The sequence below is a fragment of the Protopterus annectens genome, chromosome 3.part1 (genome assembly GCF_019279795.1).
Source record: "Protopterus annectens isolate FY-2018-M chromosome 3.part1, PAN1.0, whole genome shotgun sequence".
NCBI lineage: Eukaryota > Metazoa > Chordata > Ceratodontiformes > Protopteridae > Protopterus > Protopterus annectens.
The window spans coordinates 698,288,420-698,311,158 of NC_056732.1; the positions used below are offsets into that span (position 1 = coordinate 698,288,420).

Sequence of the window (22,739 nt, forward strand, 5' to 3'; positions counted from 1 at the left end):
TTTGAACTCAGGATATAAATTACTTTGAAAGTGTTTGCTGTACTGTTCTGAATAAGTCTTTGTTAAGACAAAAGAGTTAACTTATAGTAAATGTAATTTGTTACTTAATTTATGATGTGTTTTCTGTGTTAGTGTTAGTGTTTTCTAACGGCCAGGACATTTTTGTTAGTTTTCTTATTACTGGTTTTATTATACCTCCGAGAAACCTCGGTATTGTCTTGATACAAGCATGTATGTAAAGTGTATGCCTGCTCTGCTTAATTGCACTGAAGCTTGTCTTTTGCCCGTAATACATGTAAGCTTTGTTTTGTTTAACTATGAGTACTTCCTAGGTTATGTGTGGCTTTTGTGTTTGCTGGCCATGGTTGTTAATGCAGACAGAGCCCTTCCCAAGTTCCTTTTATGGTTGTTATACTGCGGACCCTTCTACAATAATATCCTGTGTTTTGCCAGGCAGGCAGGAATTGCAGAGCCCTGACAGACCTTTTATTTTGCACTGTCCTCTACTGTTGGCTTACTGTGTATTTAGACCATGGTAACTCCAGCTGTTGTGGCCTGCTTTATGCTGCAGCTCTGTCTTCACTGTTGGTCTTGTTATGATGGCCTGTGTTTGATTGTGGCTGTCTCAGTTTTTGTGGTTTATATATTTGCTCATACTTTTTAAACTGCTCATGTTGTCACACTTTCTCTACAGTTATTAGAGCTCTGCAGTGTAGTGTGTGTGTGTGTGTTTGCTATATAAACTTTTCACATTTTTTAGAAATCACATATAAGACTTCTGCTGCACAGCCTTTGACAATGGCTTGTGACTGCTGTATCTTTTTGCAAGTGTAGATCTTAACAGCAAGCTGTTAGCTTTTCTTTCTGAGACTAGAGCTTTTAAGGAAGTTAAAGTTAAACTTATCATAACATGTTTGAGGGACAGGTGTTTTTTTTTTTATCTGTAATGGGTAACATTCCAAAAATGTACTCAACAAAAGATTCATTGCAGTAAAAACAGAATACTGAATAGATGAGAACCTAAAAATAAATATTATACAATTCCTCCCCTAAAACGTGCACGCTGATTGGCCAGCCCAACCAGCGTGCCCGTTGTAAATCCCTCAATATACTAACAGAAAAAGGTCCGGTCGCCCGGACTTTTTCCGTTAGTATAAAACACTGTCTCGCTATGTTAAAAGAGTTTAACATAGCGACACAGGTTTAAAAAAAGCAACGGAGATCTCCGTTGCTTTTTTAAAGCTGTCTCGCTATGTTAAACTCCTTTAACATAGCAACACAGTGTGTAAAAAGCAACGGAGATCTTGCGATCTCCGTTGCTTTTTTTTTAAAGCTGTCTCGCTATATTAAATGGGTTTAACATAGCGAGACAGCTTTAAAATAAGCAACGGAGATATCCGTTGCTTATTTTAAAGCTGTCTCGCTATGTTAAACCCATTTAACATAGCAAAACAGTAAAAAAAAGCAAAGGAGATCTTGCTTTCTCCGTTGCTTTTGCCCACAGCTCTGATGTACTGCGCGCAGTACATCAGAACTGCCGCAGAATACCAGACAGCTGCGGAAGGGCAGTAAAGAGGTATTATACAATGCCATTATTTAAGAAAAGTAATTATTTCTTTTCTTAAATAATGTCATTGTATAATAGCAATAACACGCCTGGGTGTGGGTAATGCTGGATTACCACGGTTGGCTTTGTTTGGTCGGGCGGCCCTGACCAAACCACGCCAATCGTGGGTAAATCCAGCATTACCCACACCCAGGCGTGGGTTATTGCTATAATAACCCCCCCCCCCAAAAAAAAAGAATTGTTGAATTGTTGTAGTCAGTATAAATGCCTTCTTTTGTGTTGATTGATGGAAAAGTATACATTTAAATCACTGAAGGTTAGTTCTGGAGCAGGGTGGAGATTTGAAACTGTGATTGATCCCACTGTGTCAGCTTCTGGAATAGGTTCACGTTTTAGAGAGGTAGCATTCCTTTCTCTAGCCAGAGATTTAGTCACTGCTTTTCAAAGGGAGAATTTAAAGTGTCTGAATTCAAAAGACCATGCTTTTTCATCCAGAAATCTTTATGGTAAAAATAAAAAATGTAAGATGATATTCCTTTTTACATTTCTTACTGAGTTTAGTATAAATCAGTAATCGTGCACCTTCAGAAAATAAACTAATCCTTTTGTGTGACTATGAATATTGCATACCTGCACATTGCGGAAAGTCTGCCTTACAGGCACTTTCTTGGTTTCAAGCTGAGCAGGCATTTAATAACTGTGGCTTAGAGAAAAGAAAAATACTTAAAAGATTTGTTTGCAGCTTTTTTATACTGTGTTATCAGTGCAGGAAGGAGCCACAGCAAGAAAGGCGTGAGGTATGCAAATAGAAAGATGGAAGATGGTTGCAGTCACATTTCTGGATTCTTGCCTTGAATGTTTTGTTCATATATGTATAGAAATAATCAGTTTGGGTAGCAAAAAGCCCAAATGCAGATAGTCTGCCCAGCAGGAACTTTGTAAAATTAAGTCCTAGGGCCTGAGAATGTCAGCAGTGATAAATTTGATTAGCAGACCAGTATTCTTGCCTCGGAGACTAGTCTATAAGATATGAAAGGGAGCAGTTTTAGAACATTCTATCAAATTTTGTTTTTCGCTAGCCAGGGATTCAGTGGTTTTTCAGATACTCCAGTGGATGGCCTGCAACCAACATTTCTGAAACCTTTGACAAACAAGAGAAGGAGAAAGGCCTTTTTTGTTCAGTTTGCTAGGCAGGTAACATCCACTAGGTAGCATCATCATTTCAGGAGCATCCTAGAACACTCTTCTGTTTAAAGGACATGGTCAGTGACATATAGTATGCAAGGAAATATTGAACACCTACAGAGTAAAGCTGTGTAGACTTAACTCTCTGTGCTGTATTAGCAGACTGTCTAGAGTTTATATTCATGGTTTGAATCTCTACTTTTGGAAACTAGCACTACCATTACTAACATTCAATCCAAAAGAAACTAAAGTGGTAAATTAGATTTTTTAAATATTTTTAGTCTGACAGTTAGTACACAAAATGAAGGCCCTGAACTGTTAATGAGCTGCTTCCAGTAACCAGGGGGTACATGGTTTCATTCTTTACACCTTCATTTACATGCTGTGATTCTGAGCAAGTCATTTAATCAGTGTTCCTGTGTGTGCTGTGAAAGGGGGCATGTGTCCAAAAAGCTGGGTAATAAATATATATGCAATATTATATGTGTGGTAATAGAGTTGCTAGAATGTATTGAAAACCAGTATTTAGGATTGTTTTTACCTCAGCGCAACCATGGGTTGGAAGCTTGCGTCAAATTGTACATGCTTCCTTGTACGTATTTTTTTGTGGCAGAAATGTACACAACTAGAGCTTGTCCACATTTATTGCTTTGGCTTAAAATTATGTATAACATCTGTGAACATAAATTGAAACATCCTAGAAGCCAAACATTACCGGACTGAACATGTTTCAAAATCAGCTTCCACTGCTTATCTGCTTCCTAGTCTAATTTATGCAGCTGCAATAATCACCAGTCTGCAATTTGCAATATAGACTAGATCAACACTATTAAAAATAGCAGAATTTGCTACTGCTCTCCCCATTATTGCACACCATTGCACTACAGTAAAAAAACTGAAATGGATGGAGTTTCCCAATTATCTCAAATATGCCCAATTAAAATTTGCCCACTTTTGTTTTGTACCAGCACTTAAAATGCTCAGCTTTATCACCACTGCTTAATTGTTACTCCCCACCAGAGAGTTGTGCTCCTGAGACAAATCCATTGCCTCTCAGCTCAGATCTGATGGCTCTCATGGATCTGCACTCTAGTCCCATAGTGCACAAACTACAAACTCCTCTTTTAAAAAGCTCCCTCGATACTCACCTTTTCAGAATGCATTTATGCCACTGTTCTTCCACAGCTGGCTAGTCTTTTCTGCAGCAATACTTTGCCCACATTTTCATAAAACTCAGCTGTACTACTTCAACACTCTCTTTAAGCACAGCCTAAAACTCCTTTTGTATACACGTTGTGAGTTTCCTCTTGGCTAGTCTTTGCTACAACAACTGCCTTTGCACAAACATCCATGAAACTTTACTACTACAAGGCTGTTATTTTGCACAGCCTAGGACTCATTTTATATAGGTTGTGAATAGGCTATGTTAAAGACGATTGCTGCACTTGAGTGGCTTAAGTGTGAGAATGTAATTTCACTGTGAGTTTCTGGTGCACTTTTCAGGGTGGGGGTGGGTATCTTTTCTTTACTGTGGTATGACCGTGGAGTTGGGGTATATATATACATATATATATATATATATATATATATATATATATATAAATATAATTTTTTTTTTTGGGGGGGGGCTCTTTCATCTCTGCAAAAACGATTTTCTGTACATCTTTGAGGCTTTTCATCTCACTGTTTTCAGTATTTTTCAATGGATTGCCTAAATCCCATAGATAAATCTTGTGAATATCCTTCTGGATATTCTTTTCTACAGCAACCTCCTTCACCCACTTTTCCATAAAACTCTGCTAATGCAAGGCTGTCTTTAAGCACAACCTGTTACTTCTTTGCATGTTGTGAGTATTTCCCTCAGTCTATGTATCCTTAATACTAATGGAGCTTTTTATCACTTAATACCAAATGATCTTTTGTCCTGTTGAATTTTTACTACCCTTGCATATCGAAGTACTGCAGTCTGTACAAAATAACAGTGTTTACATTGCTGTATGCTGGAGATTCTCTTGGAATGCCTATTACTGCATGTTTAATATGTTTTATGGAATGTCTGTTACTATTTCATTGTATGTTGTTTTGGAGTTTTTCTTCCAAGGCGTCTGCTGAAAAGGGGACTTGCATGGCTCAACTGGACTTTCTCAGAGTAAATATAGAAGTAGTAGATTGGCTCCATACACACTTTTATAAGGTCATTTGTATGATTTAGTAGTTTAGTTCTCTGTTTCGATTATCTCCAGTGACTCGTTTTGGAGTTGCACAAACTGTGCTTGTGTTTCAGTAACATTTGTACATTTTTGTAGTAGAACAGGTAGCAGAAACTACTAAACTGAGGAGAGGAAACCTTTGACTTGGCTTTTGTTTTTCCTAGTATATTGGACCAGTGACTATCCTAAGAAGAAGAAAGATATTAGTTGAGGAAATTGAGGGCTGCAGAAACATGTTCATCTGGGAAAACTATGAACAGTTTAGGATTGTCCTATTAATCTGGTACAACTGCTTTATTTAACTGGGAAAATTCACCTGGGATGATGACCCCTGGAGGTTATACATTTGTACAGCTAGGTACTGAAAATAGTGGTCGATAACTGAATTGGTCAAAACAGTGAGTGAGTCTGAGATTGAATATTAGGTCTGTCTGGAATGTTGAATATTTTACACAGGCTCCTGATTAAAATGATGACAGAGAACATGAAAATAATCAAAACTAATTAGTACTCTTGAGCAGAACAAACCATCTGTACACAAAATACCCCAGACTTAGATGAGTGTGTGCATGTGTTCTGGTGGAGAGAGAAGAAAATACTGATATTGTCCATCCACAAAAGAATGCCCAGTAGTGCGGTCCATGAGTACCTAGTTTTTTTATGGTGACATTTCCTTTCTGGTCATCTGAAGTAGCTCAGATACCCTTTAATAACATATCACCACAAGTGTTTCATCTTGGGTTCCTTTCTTAAGCATGGAGAATGTGCAGTGAAGCAGGAGAGAACTTTGTTGTGGGTGTCAGCTATGAAATGAATACTGCAAAAAGGCTGATGCATTGTTTGTCTACAGTACTTCTAAAATCACATAAGGCACATTGAAATCTGCAGTTCTTGCTTGATAGGGGGTTTCACTTAAAGGAATTAGGACATACAGGGATTTATATAAGTGTGGCAGTCTATAATGTTTATGGGTTCAAAGGTCATAGCTGGGTTCTGCATCTTAAGAAGCTTTCTAATAAAGGATGATACCCTTGATAATATTGACCCCTTAGGTATACGTGCTGTCCAACCAACCATTCTGTTAGTCATTGCATTTACATTATGTATTGAAGTCCCATGCTTCAAGCATGTAAATGCATAATACCCCTAATCAGTTTCTTCCAGGTGGGAGCTGTCCACTGGGGGGCATTGGTTTTCTAGTGCATATGAAGCGGAAGGTCCTCAAGTCTTTTGGTTGGGTACACTATTTTTAGGTGTTGCAAGACATGAAGTCTGTTAGGGTAAGTTTCAAGTCCTCTTCATGTTGCTCAAAATGATAATTTTCTTAAAGATAGGTCTTTTTCTAGGATTGCCTGATTGCTGTTTGAATTCCAGGCTTACACAGATAATGCAGCAGTGTATCTTATAATTATTTTTCCCCTTCATAAGCAAGTGGAATTAGGATGGGAGTTATAATTATTAATTAAATGAGAAGTTTTTAATTAAATGAATGCTCTCTGACCTTTTTAAAGTGTATTAATCTTGTCTCAGACTAGATTCTTCCCTTTATAATGGAATTCCTTGTCATCCTATTTTTAAACCACTGCTTACCTTTCAGATGTAACCTTTCTTATGAAAACTATTTCTGAGTTATCATTATTTCTTGTGGAGGATCTAAAATTCATTCTGATTGGTGTAGCATAACATTTCATTATTTCCTTTATTTTGTTCCTTAAATGGAGTCAGTTTTACAGAGAGATTCTAGATTATTGTCTTGTGGGGGTTCATTTTATCCTTAACTGATGGTTTATTTACTGTTTTTTCCCCTCTGTAGTGTGAACATCTCTGTAGGTTATTAGAAGTTGATGAGGCATAGAACAGACTAGGGAGCAGAAGGGTGTGGGGCTGTGGTCCTACACTGTTAATGAGTTAAGAAGGGCTGGAATTTGTAAGTAGTCTTTCTAGTTTACACATGTATCTACTATCTATGGAAGATGTTGATAGAATCATAAATTTTGGTTGGTTATTATTCCCTGTAGTTTAATATTTTGTACCAGCTCAGATTTATTATTAGTGGTTGATAGTTTTGTAAAGATGTTGTAGTTTGGTAGTTGGTAGTTTAACTTTATTGAGATTTAAGAGCTCTTCACATTATTCTTAACTATTTTTACATTTCATAAAGGAATACTACAAGTCAACTTGTTTCTGCTGGAGAGAAGACTTCACAACTTTAACCCCCCCCACCACCAACCTTCCCTCAGGAATTACCATCAAATATAACTCCACATGCTATCGCAAGGGAACAGGTCCTTAATGTTCTCTCTAAGGCCAAGAACACTGCATCAATGGGCCCAGACAATATCCCAGGATGCCTTCTAAATAGCATGAAACATGACGTATCAGTCCTTCTGGAGTTACTATTTAACTGTAGCCCCCAAACAGGAATTGTGCCTCATGAATGGGAAACAGCAACAGTCATCCCTCTGCACAAAGGTGGTTGACCCTGGAAACTACAGACCCATAAGTATCACTAGTCTTATGTAAAGCCTTGGAAAGAATTGTCATGGAGGTGATCAGGAGTGATATAATAAACCACCAGACACTGGACCCAACTCATTGTGGCTTCATCAAGGGCATATCATGCCTACTCAACCTGGTGGAACTCTTTGAGAAGGTAACCAAAGCAATGGATGAGGGCAAAATGGATCACACTGCCTACCTTGACCAGGCCAAGGCATTTGACACAATACCCCACTCAGGCATTGTTGATAAACTCAAGAGGTTAGGTACAAACTCATATGTCACCTGGTGGATAGCCAACTGGCTCACAGACAGGACCCAGGAAGTTAGAATTGGGGAGTCCACCTCTTCAAAGAGGCCAGTCCTTGAACCGCTTCTATTTGGCATTTACTTCTTTGAAGTCAAGGCCAGTGTCAGTGGTCTCTGGCTGACTAAGTTTGCAGATGATTCCAAATTAAGAGCTGTCATTGAATCCCACACTGACACAGATGTTCTCCATGAGGGGCTGATATAGAAAAACAACTAGTGTCAGACCCATGGACTAAAACTAAATGCCACGAAATGCATAATAGTATCCTTTGGGAAGTCGTCCACCATAGTAACTGTCATATTGACAACACACCCCTTAGAGTTAACCCAGTAATCAGGGAGTTATCGGCACACATAGATAGTAGTCTATCCTTTGACCATCATGTGTCTACAGTAGTGAGGAAATCATTCTATGTTGAGCAACTTATAAATGAAAGTATGGCATCTAAGTCCAAGGAAGTCATTGTTCCACTGTATTCAGCATTCATCAGACCTGTCATTGAGTACAGTGCCCCCTTTGGTATGTACCTAACCAGGCATATCCTATAACTGTAACGTCCACAGAGGTTCCTCATTAAAAGAATACAGGACGCAAGTAAAATGTCCTATGCAGACTGCCTCAAGGCAGTTTCCCAGTATTCTGTCTCCTACAAGCTTTTGAGGGCAGATTTATGCCTTGCATACAGGGAATTGTCAGACCCCACTCTGATGGATCTCCTGCATACCTACAAAACAAACAGCAACAGAATTACCCATTCTAAGAACTTAAACCTTGCCTGTGATATAAATAGGACCTGCTGGAGATACAGGTATGTATCGCAGAGACTACCCCATTTATGGAACAGGCTCCCCATCTATGTGAAGTAGAGTTCCTCCTTCCTAATTCAAGTGCAGCTTGGACAGTTGGATGAGGAACAGGAAATTCATTCCTGGTTTGGCATCTATGTCTCTAATAGACACAGGCAACCTGTAAATGGTTTATCTCCTAGGCCTCTGCTTGTAAATGTTTCATCTCCCAAGCCCTGCTTACACTTATCAAGGGTATCTGAACTTGTCAGAGATTTGGGATACATGGCTAGGCTTAAAATGGCCCTTGTGGTCGTTAGCCTAGTAAACACCTATGAACATAATTTAGTGGGTGGGAGGCTATATACCTTTTGTTTATGAAAACATTAAAGAGTAACAGAGTTACTAATATATTGAATTGCGTTGCACACCTACTGCTATTTTTATTTATTTTATTTTAAATTTGTTAACCAGGGTAAAACACTGATAACCAGTAACCATTTTCAATCTCAGCCCAGAAAAGATAGAAGAATACAAAGAAATGATAGATCTGATGTTATCTTTTCATTGTTTTCTCAATCAGTGGGTCTCAGATCTGACCTCAGATCTAACTTCATCCACTTCTAAAGACTTGGCTTCTTAGCTGAAGCCCAAGATCCTCCTTTCTAGTCAGAATAAGTTCATATCTCGTTTGCCACTTCAACGAATGGACATGTTTAGAGTGTCTGGGGGGTTTGGGTCGACTCCAGTGCTCTCAGAGCCATCTCTTTCTCTCTGACCCTTGGCGCTGGACAGCTCGGTTCCAATTTATGCCTGAAGGCAGAGTCTGGGAGACTCTCTGAGCCTTCCTGGGAACTTGTCTTCAGCTTCTGCCAGGATGGCCCTTGCTTCTCTTGTGTCTTCTACCTTTGAGGTAGTAGAGAGAGCTTTTTCCACCTCCTCTTCAGAAAAGACATACTTGACACCCTTGGGTCCACCCCTTCCACAACTGTCTGCAGTAGTATCAGAGCCTTTACATCCTGTCACACTGGGGCAACCGGTCTGTACAAGCCTTGAGACAGTCCTCATTCAGGACTCAGCTCACACTTCTGAGTCCTGTCTGGTGCATCCCACCTGAGAGCCTTCTTGGAAGCATATGTGAAAGAGGAGGCTCGTAGATTCCCCACAGAAATCTCTGACAGACGACGCTGACTTTGATGAGGGGGAAGGATCTGCCAGATCACCTTTTAGGATGTCTCCTTTGATGATAGAAAGGGGATTGGTCTTCTGACCCCCCCCCCATTCCCAAGAGGAGTCTGTTTTTTGTGACTTTTGGAGCCAGCTCAGCTGCATCCTGGGTAGTCCCCCCGCAGACGAGATGGTGGACTTCATCTCCTGCTGGGCATGGAGGAATCCAGATATCACAGAGCCAATTCCTAAAAGACCTGACAAGTACCTGGTTGCAGCTTGAGATTGGGCTCACTAAAGCAAGTGTTCCCTAGCAGGTGCTATGGTGGTAGCAGTGGCCACCAAGAAAGAACTTGCTGAACAAAGTTCTACTGTCCAGTCCCCTAATAGAGAGTTCAGGGCATTGAACAGGTTTGGGAAGCTCCATCAGCGACCTATGCTGTAAGGCCACTGAACTGTTTGGCACATGTCATAAGATTTCAGGGGGACTTGATCAAAGAGTTTTCCATTTCCATCTCTGTGCCTGTGTCTGTGAAGGATAAGAAGTCCTGATTAGCCTACAGTCCCTATCGAATGCCTCAATAAGACTCATTTCCCATGCATCAGAAGCTGCTTCGAGAGCTGCAGATTCAGGAATAGCTGTGAGATTGCATGCCTGGATGTGCCTCTGTGACTTTGTCGACCCTTTCACATCATCTTTCATCAGTGCTTTTGTGGTGATGCACCACTGGACCAGTAATCAGGGAGCCTCAATCCTCACCACTGGCACCTGTGGGAGGACGTTCACTGGGAGGATAACAGGTACACACACAGTATTTCCAGGTGCAGCTCTCTGCATCAAGTGCAATTTCCCTTAAGAGCACACAGAGACCACAGTAAATCTGGGGCTGGTTTCTCCCTCTTTCTCCAGATCCCCAGTAAGACTCCCCACACAAGTGTAGAGTTGAGTTCTCAGCCGAGTGACCAAGTCAAGACCTCCAGCACTCTCTTGGTCTAACCAGTGCTTCTTGTCCCTGCCCAAGTAGCTGACACATACACTCTTTGAGGTTTGATTTACACACACATACACACACACACATACACACACACACACACACACACACACACACACACACACACACACACACACACACACAAACACACACCTGGGAAAGGCTGGCGCAGGTTTACTAGCTATGTCCCCTTCTGCGCAGATTATAAAGTAGTTACCACTGCCATCAGTCACTTCTTACCAGCTACTTTAGGGCCCTTAAGAAACGGTGTCCAATTTTACTGTGTAGTATTTATACTAATACAAATGGTAGTTTGACCAAGAGCAAGGCTGTTAGGAGTGGCCCACATGGTGTCATCAAATAAATATGCAAATACTCTCAAAACTTAAATTTCTTTACACAGATCAGCCACAATGAAAGGTTTAAATATATTTAGTAATAAATAATAAAAGAACAAGACAATACTAAATATATATTCACAATGACATCAGAGTTCAAAACCACATGGAATATTTAAAATAACGTTGCAGTACAGGGTCATGCAAATAAAGAAAAATATCTAAACGTAGCATCACTATATTCCTGACTGAGTCTAAGAGAATTATACTGTTCCGTACAAACTTACTATAGAGTAAGGCAGATGTAGTGAATGGTTCTTGTTGTCAGGTCCAAGACAGAATGCAGAATGCTCTGTCTCACTGAGAGACTTCTCAAAAATATCTAAAATATTACTGCTGAGTTAGCTTGCAGAATGACATAATTTCTGGTCATCTGACTTCTAGTTTCCAGGCAAACCCCCATTGCTGAAGCTGGCAGTATTTAGCATCTACCTGTAAAAAATACTCATACAAGGGCTTATGCTCAGATCTTTGGCAGATGCTTGAAGTCATAAAACAATTGCATTACGTCATCTTTCCAAAGTAGCATTTAGTTCACCCCAAAGACAATACAGAAAGCCTCCTAGCACATACTTTGTGTCTCTAGCTGCATTGAAACCTGTCAGCCTCTTTATGGCCAATCCTATAAAGCAATTTCATTTCAAATATTTTTCTAAAGTTTGCTGAACTGAGGTTAACCTCCTGTATTCCAGTTTCCACTGTTAAAATATATACATTTAAATTGTTTCAGTAGTGCATGTACATTTCTGTTCTTTTTCATTAGGGCACACCAGATACATTTTAAACACAGCACTTTACAAATACCTTTTCAACACAAACATCTGTACAGAGCAGTTTGATGTACACATGATGTGCAGTTGTAATACATTTGTAACACAACATCTTGTATAAATTAGTTTGATATTCACAAGTGACATATAATTATTTACAACATTCCAGCTAGCTGTGCTGGTAGTAGCTCCTTTTGTCACAGCTCCCTTTGATGGATCTAACTTATTTGGTCCTAAAGTTAAAGAAATCCTATCCAGGAGTGAGATGTGAAGACCTTATCTGAGATAGGGATCAGTTTTTCTATATCTCAAAGGACCTTATGCTGGAATCAGAGAGGTGGCAGGAAAATGTGGTTCCGGAGGTGACAAGGTTCTTCCCAGGACTCCTATGGGGACAGATCACCCCCCCAGTGGTAGAGGGGGGACTGCAACAATAGATGATGCCCCTTTTGTCAGAGGGGGCCCACAAACTCAGTGTTTTAGAGGTTCATTTTCTTAGAAACTGTATCAGAGTTCCTGAAGGGTTGCCTGACTGCTGCATACTGAAGGCATTCGGGGGGGACTCATCCCTGCATCCACAAAGCTGGACATCCATCCTCAAAGAAACTTGGGTGCAGAAGATTATTTCCAGAGTTTATTATATACCCTTTTCCCTATAACCCCCTAATCGATCTACAAAACCTCCCAAAATTCCACCCAGTAAGGGAAAAATAGCAGCCGTAGAAATGCAAAACTGTTTGAAAAAAGGGCTATTCATGTAGTCCCCCAGACCAAAACAGATTCAGAACTTACTCAAGGTCCTTTTTAGTGCCAAAGAAAACTGGGGACCTGAGACCTGTCTGGATCTCAATAATGTAAACCAATATGTCAAGCACTCCATGTTCCAAATGGTCATGATTCAGTCCATTCTGCCACTTCTGCACAAGGATGATTGGATGTGCTCAGTAGATCTCCAGGTTGCTTACTATCACACCAAAATAGACAAGTGATCCAGGAAGTTTCTTCGCTTCTGGCTGGGAATCAGCCATTGCCAGTTCAGAACCCTGCCCTTTGATCTCACCACAGTCCCCATAGTGTGCACAAAGTGCATGGCAGATGTTGCAGCTCACCTGTGACTGCTGGGATTCTGGGTGTTTCTGTACATTGACAACTGGCTCATTTGTTCTGTCACCAAGCTTCTACTGATTCAAGCCAGGGACTACCTGCTCCAGCTATATCTACAAATGAGCATTATAGTGAACTACTCCAAGTCTTAACTCTCCTACTCAAGTTCTGGGGCTTATTTGTGCTTGTCTGAACAAAGTTACACAAATATCAAGCCTACTTCACTCAAGAATACATATGATAGAGGTTCAAGCATCCCATATAGTCTCTCTCTTCCATTTCCTCTGGCAAGGTTGGTTTTACAACTCCTGGGATGCATGGCAGCCTCCATAACTCTAATGCCCATAGCAAGATATTACATGAGGGTACTACTGTGAATTCTTGCAGTACAATCTGTCAGAAGACACCCTCTCTCTACTCCAATACAAATTAAGAGAATCAGCAAGGAACACATTACCTGATGGATCATCGCAAGAGAAGTTTGTCAGGGCCTCCCTTTAATTCTTCCACTAGCCACAGCCACAGTGATTGTGGATGCTTTTGATTAAGGTGTGAGGGAGCATTATTTGGGAAGGATGGTCCAACACACTTATTCCCAGTTGCAGGTGAATCATCACATCAGTGTTCTGGAAATGAGAGCAGTCCTATTAGCATTGCAGGCATTTTAAGATACTGTCCCTTTGGGGATGATTGCCATTCAGACAGACAATATGTCAGTTGTCTAGTACATCAGTAAGTGGGGGGAACTAAGTCTTACCCCCTACGTTGAGAGGTGATGAGACTTTGGCAGTGGGTGATTTCTTCTAGCCTCTTTCTTTTGGCAAAGCATATACCGGCGAAGTCCAACATGCTGGCAGACAAATAGAGACGGTCCATCTTACTCCCTCATGAGTGGTCCCTCAACCCTTTGGTGGCAGAAATGATTTTCCTTGAATAGGGCCAACCATGCTGCAATCTCATTGCTTCCCCACTCAACTCCAAGTAAAGCAGGTACATCACTTATCCCTCTGTCAGGGAAGTCAGCAAGAGACTATAGTCCACAATTGGCTGCCTGGTCTCCTGTATGCTCTTCCTCCTACACTTCTAATTCCCAAATTTCTACAGCAAGTATCTTACTGAAAGGGCAAAGTAAGCTTCGACAAGTATTGTTTCACTTTCTGTGGCCTCATCTCGTGCACCCTCCTTGAGTGTTGCATCCAAACCAGAATCTTCTGGCTCACCCATCAGAAATAAGCCACCCAGACATTCAAATCCTTAGACTGACCACATGGTTTCTCAACTTCCTATGATGGCTAGATAGTCCAGGTTATCATCTCCAGTCAAACACATCCTCATATCCTCTTAGAAGGATTCTACGAGAAGGGTGTGTAAGAGTAAATGGAAAAGATTCTCCCATTGGGCTGTCCAAAGACAACTAGATCTCAGCACCTATTTCAGCTATTCTAGATTTTCTTGCTGCCATATTTTACAGTAGTGCTAGTTATTCTACCATAAAGATTCAACTTGCAGATATCTCCAGTTTTCATGTAGGAAGTAATCAATCTTCTTTGGCCTCATCTAGGTTATGTAAAGCTTTCCTTAAAGGTACCTTCTTACTCTAGTCCCTCATTAAGGATTCTACTCCACCTTGGGATTTAAATATACTTTTTCAAGTCTTGACTCGACCCTGTTTGAACCAGCTGCTGGGGGAAACTATTTTTCTAGTCAGATCACATCGGCCCTCTCTTGAAAGCCACCTTAACTGATTTTTCACAAATACAGGGTGTCTCTCCTTCCTTTGTGCCTAAAGTGGCCACATAAACAGCTATGAATCAATGTGTCAGCCTCCCTATTTAATTTCCAAAATCTTCCAGTAAAAGAAAGTACATGGTGCACCATTTAGATGTGCATAGACAACTTTGATTGTATATCCACAGAACCAAAGATTTCAGAAAATCAGACTGGTTGTTTATTTCCTTTTCAAAAGCCAGACTGGATAAATCTGCCTCAGTGGTGACTTTTGCCAAGTGGCTTACTGATTGCATTTCCTTTGTCTGCAAAGAAAGTGGAGTGATACTTCCTAAAGCTCATTCTACTAGATCTGTGGCCACATCCTCTGCTTTTTAGTCTAGAGCTTCTATAGCTGACATTTTCAGAGCTGCCACTTGGTCAAACTCGCATGCCTTTATTGCTCACTGCAAATTGGACAACTTGTCTTGGAATAGGGCAGTCTTTGGCTCTGCTGTATTCCAGAATATCCGTCCTTGAGGACCACCGTGAGCTGCTGCAGCTGGGGACTGTGCCACATCGGTTAAGGACTGGATGAAAAAGACAACATGAGATGTAAAAGTTATGTACTCACCATAACTGTGTGTCTGTGTTGTCTGTTTTCATCCTTCCTCAACCTTCCACCCTCCATCCCCTTTCCTACTTTAAAAAAAATATTTCCTAGTCTCCTGGTTCAACCTGTGCCTGATTGTTGATGAGCTCCAGCTGTTTCCTCCATTGTCTCTTTCTTTATGTTGTTTTCACTGGAATGTTGTTTAACCTTTCAGTTTATTGTTCCCACCTGATAGTTGTTTTAGGTACAGTGTAGACTGAAGGGAGGACAGACTTAATCTGAAGTCATTCTAACTAGAAAGGAGGATTGTGGGTAAAGGGAGGTGTTCGAGCTACAGAGCCAAGTCTTTAGAAGGGGACAAAGTCAGATCCAAGATCTATCGGTTGAGGAAGGACAAAAACAGTCAACACAGATATAAAGTTATAGTGAATACATAACTTTTATTTACATAAAGTAAAAATTAACTAGATTCTAATAAGCATACATAGCAGAGGTATGCAGCAAATGGCAGCAAAACAATGCTGTAACTGTTGTAAAATATTTACACATTTAAAAATGCTTACAATGGTCCAATTAATCTTATATATATACTTATTCTTACAAATGTGTATATAAAACATTACTATAATGAGTGGTGCATAATATATATAATTTAACATATTCATACAAACACATATATATATATATAAAACCCATAAATAAAATATATATTATTTATATACTATATGATCTTATGTGAAATATATGATAAATTATGATGAATAATGAATGTCTGTCCTAGTGGTATGCATAATTAATTATTATTAGTTGATTTTGTTTTGTTTTTATTTTATTGTATGTTTTATTATATATGCGTGCAGCAAGTGTTTTTATGTGTTTGTTATATTATATATATGGTGTGCAACCATCCATTATTCAAATATCAATGCAATATATATATTTTGATCATTGCTAAAAAGTTTTTTTTCTATTTTATTGTTGTATGTATGTTATGTATATTTATTTTTTATATGTTTTATCATAGTCAAATTTATTATATTTAATATAATATATATGTTATTTTATGTTATTTGTTTTATTATTGGCATGATATAAATATATATATTAGTCATATATTCATTTATTTGGACCCGGAGGTATACAGCCATTTGGTTCTTCCATATCCAAGTGATATCATGAGTTATGCTGATGTGTTTTTGGTATTTATTTTTTTATTTTATTTCTTTTATTAAATTGTGGTGTTAATTCTATGGTCGCTATTCCATTCAAATTTTATTTTTCTGAATGTCTGATGTTGAATGTCTAATATAGAATTTTCTCTTAGTTTTTCCACGTAAAAGCTTTACATTGTTGACATAAAGCTATATATATTATTGTTTTTGTGACATTGATAAATTATAATGCCCATATTATTATACATTCATTAATCCTAATATTAATACCTGTCTAGGTGGGCGTACTACATGTACTACATGTTCCCACATTTGAGTTACCTTCTCTTAAACATGTGTATTTTTTTTATTTCTCTCTTATTTTTTTATTATTTTTAAAGGGAGACTTTTTTGTATACAAATTTTATTATTCCATTAAATATATTCTTATTTTTTTTCATTATATAATGAAATGAATTTCTTTTGATAATATGGATATATTCTTTTGGAATATCATCCAATAAATTGTATAATATATATATATATATCATTATATTATGTCTGTTATATTGATCTATTAGTTGACATTATATCATTAACTTATGTTCCAATGTTTATCATTTTTTTATTTGTTTTTTTTTTTTTTTTTAAAAAATATTTCATATACAAAGTTGTTCTGGATATTCCTAATTATTATTAATGATATATTTTATTTCATTTCTTCTATTTCATTCTTCAAAAACTGACCATCTCTGTGCCCTGACCATCTGTCTGATGATATTGACTTTTGATTGAAGCTTTGGTGCAAGCTAATGGTCAGGTAGTATTTGCAAAAAAAAGTTTTCTAAAGATATTTTTCTATCTATGTCTTATCTCTTATTTATGTATTCGTGTTATCCAAGTCCATTATATTGTTTTTCTTGTACATTATTTAAGATTTTCAAAAGTTAACTTATTTATTAATATTATGTATATTATTTTCCATTTTTTTTATATTTTATCTTTTATCGATGATAAAAATATAAAAAAATATATATGAAATAAATTAATAAATAAGGTGTTCATAATTAAAGTAATTATATAGTTATGTTTAATAATATAATAAATGATTATTGGGGCTGCAACTGGCTGGGTGATATTACTGATTTGTTGAAAATAACTGCCTTCAAAAATATATAATTATTTATTTTATATATTTCCATTTAATTTATTAATATGTTATTTTTATTATTAAATTTTAAAATATATTTGTATGAAAGTTAATAGGCCTACATCATGGGGTATTGTAGTAAATAAATTTACTACATCTATTGTTATGAAAACATATTCTTTCTTCATTGTTATTTTATTAAGTCTACTCAAAAAGTCCCATGAATCTTTAGTTATGTAATTGAAAGATTTCATACTTTCCTTGAAGAAGTATGCTGTAACTGTGTCGGGCAGTATTTTACAGATATTTGCAATAAAGATAAAAGAAATTGACCATCAAAGTTTTGTACATGGAGAGGTGATACATTGACTGAAGCCCCTGGGTTGGCTTTTCAACATTATGGATAGCAAAAGGGGGGGATCTGAAAGGAAATGCTAAGACTTCAGCGGTGTTGAATTTTAGACCAGTATTGCTTATTAATGTAGACCATAAAATCCATTCAGAAATTTTGGCAAGCCCCCTTGTTAAATTTCTTCCCCTGGTAGTAGAGAAAGGGCAGAATGGTGTCATACCAGAAAAGTCCAATACCCTCATGTTCCATATTAGTATTTGTACAGTGCTATTCAGGGCATCAGGACAATACAGGAATAACCCTTTTTCAAGTAAAAAAAAAAGCATTTGATACTGTTTTTCTTTCAGGTGCTGGAAAAAGGAATAGACCACCATTATCTCAGATTGGTAGTATAGTTGCATTTAACTATCTCGTTTAAAGTATGTGCCAGCAGGGGTGTTGTCTGGCTCTGGAAACATATGGAGAGGTACCCATTGAGACTGCCCTTTATCCCCCAATTTGTTTGTTCTGGTAATGGAGGAGTTGGCATTCTGAGTAAGGTGATTTCTCTCAGATGTATATGAGCATAGGAAAGTGAAGAGAGGATTTTACATGTTTCTGGGTGATTGTATGCTTATGACACAAGATTTAGGGATCATTGGATGGGAAGGGGGGTTGCAAATTTTTAGAGACTTTGCTATGGCATCAGGTCTGTATTGTAACAAGAGTAAAGCCTTTATAATTAAGATTGGCCAGGGGGAATTAGAGAGGGTTCATAGACTCCCTTACAAAACAGTGAATGATACTGAATATTTGGGTTTTTTTCAGGAAATCCTGGGAGGAAACCTGTACTAGGAATTTCAAATTTTGGTAACTAAAATTTAGAAGGAGTTGCTACCAAAATTAAAGTTTTTCCAGACAATACCAGAGAAGATCCAGGCAGTTGTCACTGTGATATTCTGCATATTTTATGAGATTATAACTCTTGCCTGTCAACCCAGAACACCTAAGCATCATGTGTCTCCAAAGAATGTTAGAAGAGTGTATTGATATGCCCTGTGTATTAATATATTTTCAGGCCACCTGTTATCAGTGGTGAACCAAAAATTCTGGGGTGTAAATTCAGCTCTGAAATCTTGGATGTTTAGTTGAGAGTAGCAAACATTATAATTGGAGGACTCCAAGTGGGAGATGGGTCCCACTTTGATTTTATGGTGTATCCATATGCTATCCAGGGTTCTCCTGCCATTAATGCAGAGAAAATGGTAAAAAAATGTCTAGTGACCCGGGACCAAATTAAATAACTTGGTACTAGGGACAGTCTGCAACCTTTTGATGTCCTTCAATGGCAGTTTAGAGTGGGACAGCAGGGTTGTTTTTTGTATGAGCAAATAAAAGCAGTATGGAGATGCATACAAGGTCTGGCAAAGAAACCGCAAAGGGTATTACCACAGGGAATGTGAAGGTCATTGCAGAGAAGCAGAGCCATTGCAATATACAAAGATCTATGGGAAAATAAAGTGAGACAGTGAGAGATTTGAACTGATACTGAATTAAAAGTGAGTGTCTAGTATTGAAAGAGGAAGACTAGATGAAAATTTGCAGGGCTGGAGATCATTTGAATAAGTACCAACATTTATGTTTGTACGTTTAATATAAAATTGGTATTATACTCCACAGAAATTATGCAAACAAAAGGGGGGGTAGCTCCCAGTAGTTGCTGGAGATGCTGCACTCCCATTGCCAGGATTGTACACATGTTCTGGAGCTGTAGGAGAGTAAGGAAATACTGGATGGAATTAAGAGAACAAAGGGACAGAGCCACCGAAAAACTGGGACTTTTGCTTATTAAGAATTAAATGGGGGTAGAAAATGCCTATGAAATGGCAAAGAACCTACCATGGAATGGGTAAGAGCAAGTGTGGTAAAAATGTTTATAATGAAAGTGTGGAAGAACCTGTGTACTGCCCCGGATGTCAGATTGAGGCAATACTTGATTAGGCATATTAGTAGAATGTCTCAAGTTTGTAGGCGAGGGCTACTCTTTCCGATCTGATTGGAATAAACTGTTTGAAGGATTTGGGTTGTGCTAAAGATTGTTGATAGACATAATGATTTGTTAATATTTTTTTTTCCGATCAGTCAATATTTTTTTTAATGTACTGTTGGATTGTGAAATTGCTTGCTGAACTGCGTACATAGTATACATAGTTGTACTGGTTGGTTGGTTGGTTTACGGTTGTGTTTTTGTCCAGTACTTTTTAAAAATGTTAATCAAGCTCAATTAAAAAAAGTTGAGGAGGAGCCCATTTATGATGCGAGTCTAAAATAATTTGATTCAGCAGTATTGTTATATGAGCTGGTATTGCTTCAGCCCAGTGTACCGTGTTGTGTTTGCTGTAAACCAGTCAATTATACTGCTGTTGATAACCAGTTTTCTTTTGTCTAAGTAATAGTATGGGGTGTGAAACTGTATCAGCTGCTGTAGAATGGTCTAAAATAGTGATGCAGTAATTTTGCCCTGATTTAATGTTTCATTAAAATAGTTTATGAAAATTAGTAAAAACTATTTCTCTGCTCTGGCCATGCCTAAACCCATGTACTGTTTTAAAAATTATCTTGTTCCGTGTTAGGTAGTTGAGCAGCTATAGGTAGACATATCAGGGGATAAAACAGATAGAGGCCTGTAGCTTGCTAGCTCAAGAGATTTGCCATCTTTAAGGGGATAATATAGGATGGTTTACAGAGTTTGGGGATATGTAACTATAGGTTCTGGACATGTTATGGCCTCTGCAGAGTAATGAGGTATTCTGCTGGTAGGTTTTCAGCTGCTAGAGAGGTGATTTTGAGTTTTTATACATAGGTTTTAATTGTATTTATAGCAGTTGTGGTGAGAGAGAGGATAGAAGTGATAGTGCCGGTGTCATGTTTTGTCATTTTTGGTGTGTTGGATTTATTAAATTGACAATGCTTATATATAGTGAGTTACATTTATATGCTATATTATGTGCAGTTTTTTTTCTGTGAAAGGACAAGGTCGATATTTTTCATTAGGCTGTAGAAGGTTATTGATTGTTCACCAACCTTCTGATGATTTACTAATGTCTTCCAGTAAACTACTGTAGTCATTTTATTTGACCTTTTGGGTGGTATTTTCGGTTAAGTTTTGCCAGTGTCAGTGTAGCTGTAAATTTTTTTTAAAGTATAATTTTACATGCCTTATCTTCATTGCGCATTATTTTTTTCTTTTGTTAGCCATAGTGTAGTGTTTTAATTTTATTATGAATCTATCCCTATGCAGAAGAGCAGTGGAGTCTGACAAGGTGAGGAGAGTTTTATTAATGTTCATTATTGCTTTGTTTAGAAAAAAATTAATGGTTTCCAGCGTTTGTATTTAAAAATAGATATGAAGATTTCTTTATTAAGTTTGGTTTTATTTCTGACTGTATTATATAGGACATTTCTTTCTATTCTGGTATGTTTTCATGTGGTACACTTTGGGTTATGGTCACTTATAATGTCTGTTACAGTTCCTACATGGGTAATTTTACCAGAGTCTTTTAGCATTCAGCCCAAGGTATTGTCTTCTCCAGTAACTTTACCTGTACACGGTTGTTCGTATACACTGAATTTACTGGTGTGGATTGAAATTGTGTTAACTAAACTTTTCAGTACTCTTAAACGTCAGTGTTGTGGTGATCTGTGATTATTGTCTCTTGAGATGTGTCTGTGGTGATCTAGGACAGAATGTCCTCAGAGGCTGATTCGGTTGTAGAAGAAAGTATATAGGGAGCTGCTATACTGACTGATTTGTGTTGTTGATTTTGAGTGTAGCTATGAGATTTTAATGTTTTTGCATAAGTAATGGCCACACCTCCACCTGTTTTACTATTACAGTCATTAGGGAATATATCATAGTCAAGATGCAGTATTTCATATTCTTTGTGTGATTTTGTTGGCAGATTAGGCCTTTTATGTTATATTTAAATATTAAGGATTGTTATTTATGTAATAGTTTCTGGATTCTGACCGACATGCTGTGTAAGGACTAGTGTTATATATAGTTGGTATTGTAAATAACTCTCATTTTTGCCTCTAGGCCGAGCTTTGTTAAGACTAACAGACAAAAAACTGGAGCGAATAGGAATTTTGCAAGAAGGTCAAAGACAACATGTCTTGCAGCAGGTCCTCCAACTAAGAGTACGGGAAGAAGTTCGAAACTTACAGCTGCTCACACAAGGTAATGAGCTGGTGTGGTCTTTAATTTCAGGAGGCAGACTCTTGACTGTGTGCTTCTGTTTGGTCACGTTATTATATTAAGAGGAGAGTGATTTCTAATTATCAGTTGTTTGAATACTGTAGTTACATAATGAACAGTATGAACATGGAGGAAGCCCTTTACTGCAGCATGCATCAGGTTGCACCTGATCAGAAAGAGTATGTGCCTAAAGTGGAATCTGTCTGTGGACTAAATACTTTTATATATACATAACCACTTTAAGCTATTAAAACACTGGAGACTGTTTTATTTTCTTTCTTTGGGAAAGTTTACAATACATTATGACTCTTAAAAAAAAAAACATTTTATTAGTGCTTTAAAAAGGAAAAATATGTTTCAGATAGTTAAAAGAAAACAGCAAGGTGCTTCACTGGTAAGCTGTCTGCTGTGCAGTTTCAGGGTCTGAGGTTCAATCCTGATCTCTAGTCTCTGGATGCAGTTTGTATGTTATGTTCAAAGGTGTGTATGGCTTTCATCAAAGCCTCACACCTCAGCAAAACATTCTGTTTGATTGGTTACAT

At 38.0% G+C, this 22,739-nt stretch overlaps 1 protein-coding gene across 1 annotated transcript in view; it reads left to right on the forward strand.

Annotated features, from left to right (window-relative positions):
* SAMD12 (sterile alpha motif domain containing 12) overlaps window positions 1-22,739 on the forward strand; it is a 1,029,366-nt gene that overhangs the window by 763,091 nt on the left and 243,536 nt on the right. Inside the window, exon 4 of the mRNA XM_044067058.1 lies at window positions 22,039-22,179. Coding sequence (XP_043922993.1) covers window positions 22,039-22,179 — 141 coding nt within the window. The remainder of the gene's footprint in view (window positions 1-22,038; window positions 22,180-22,739) is intronic.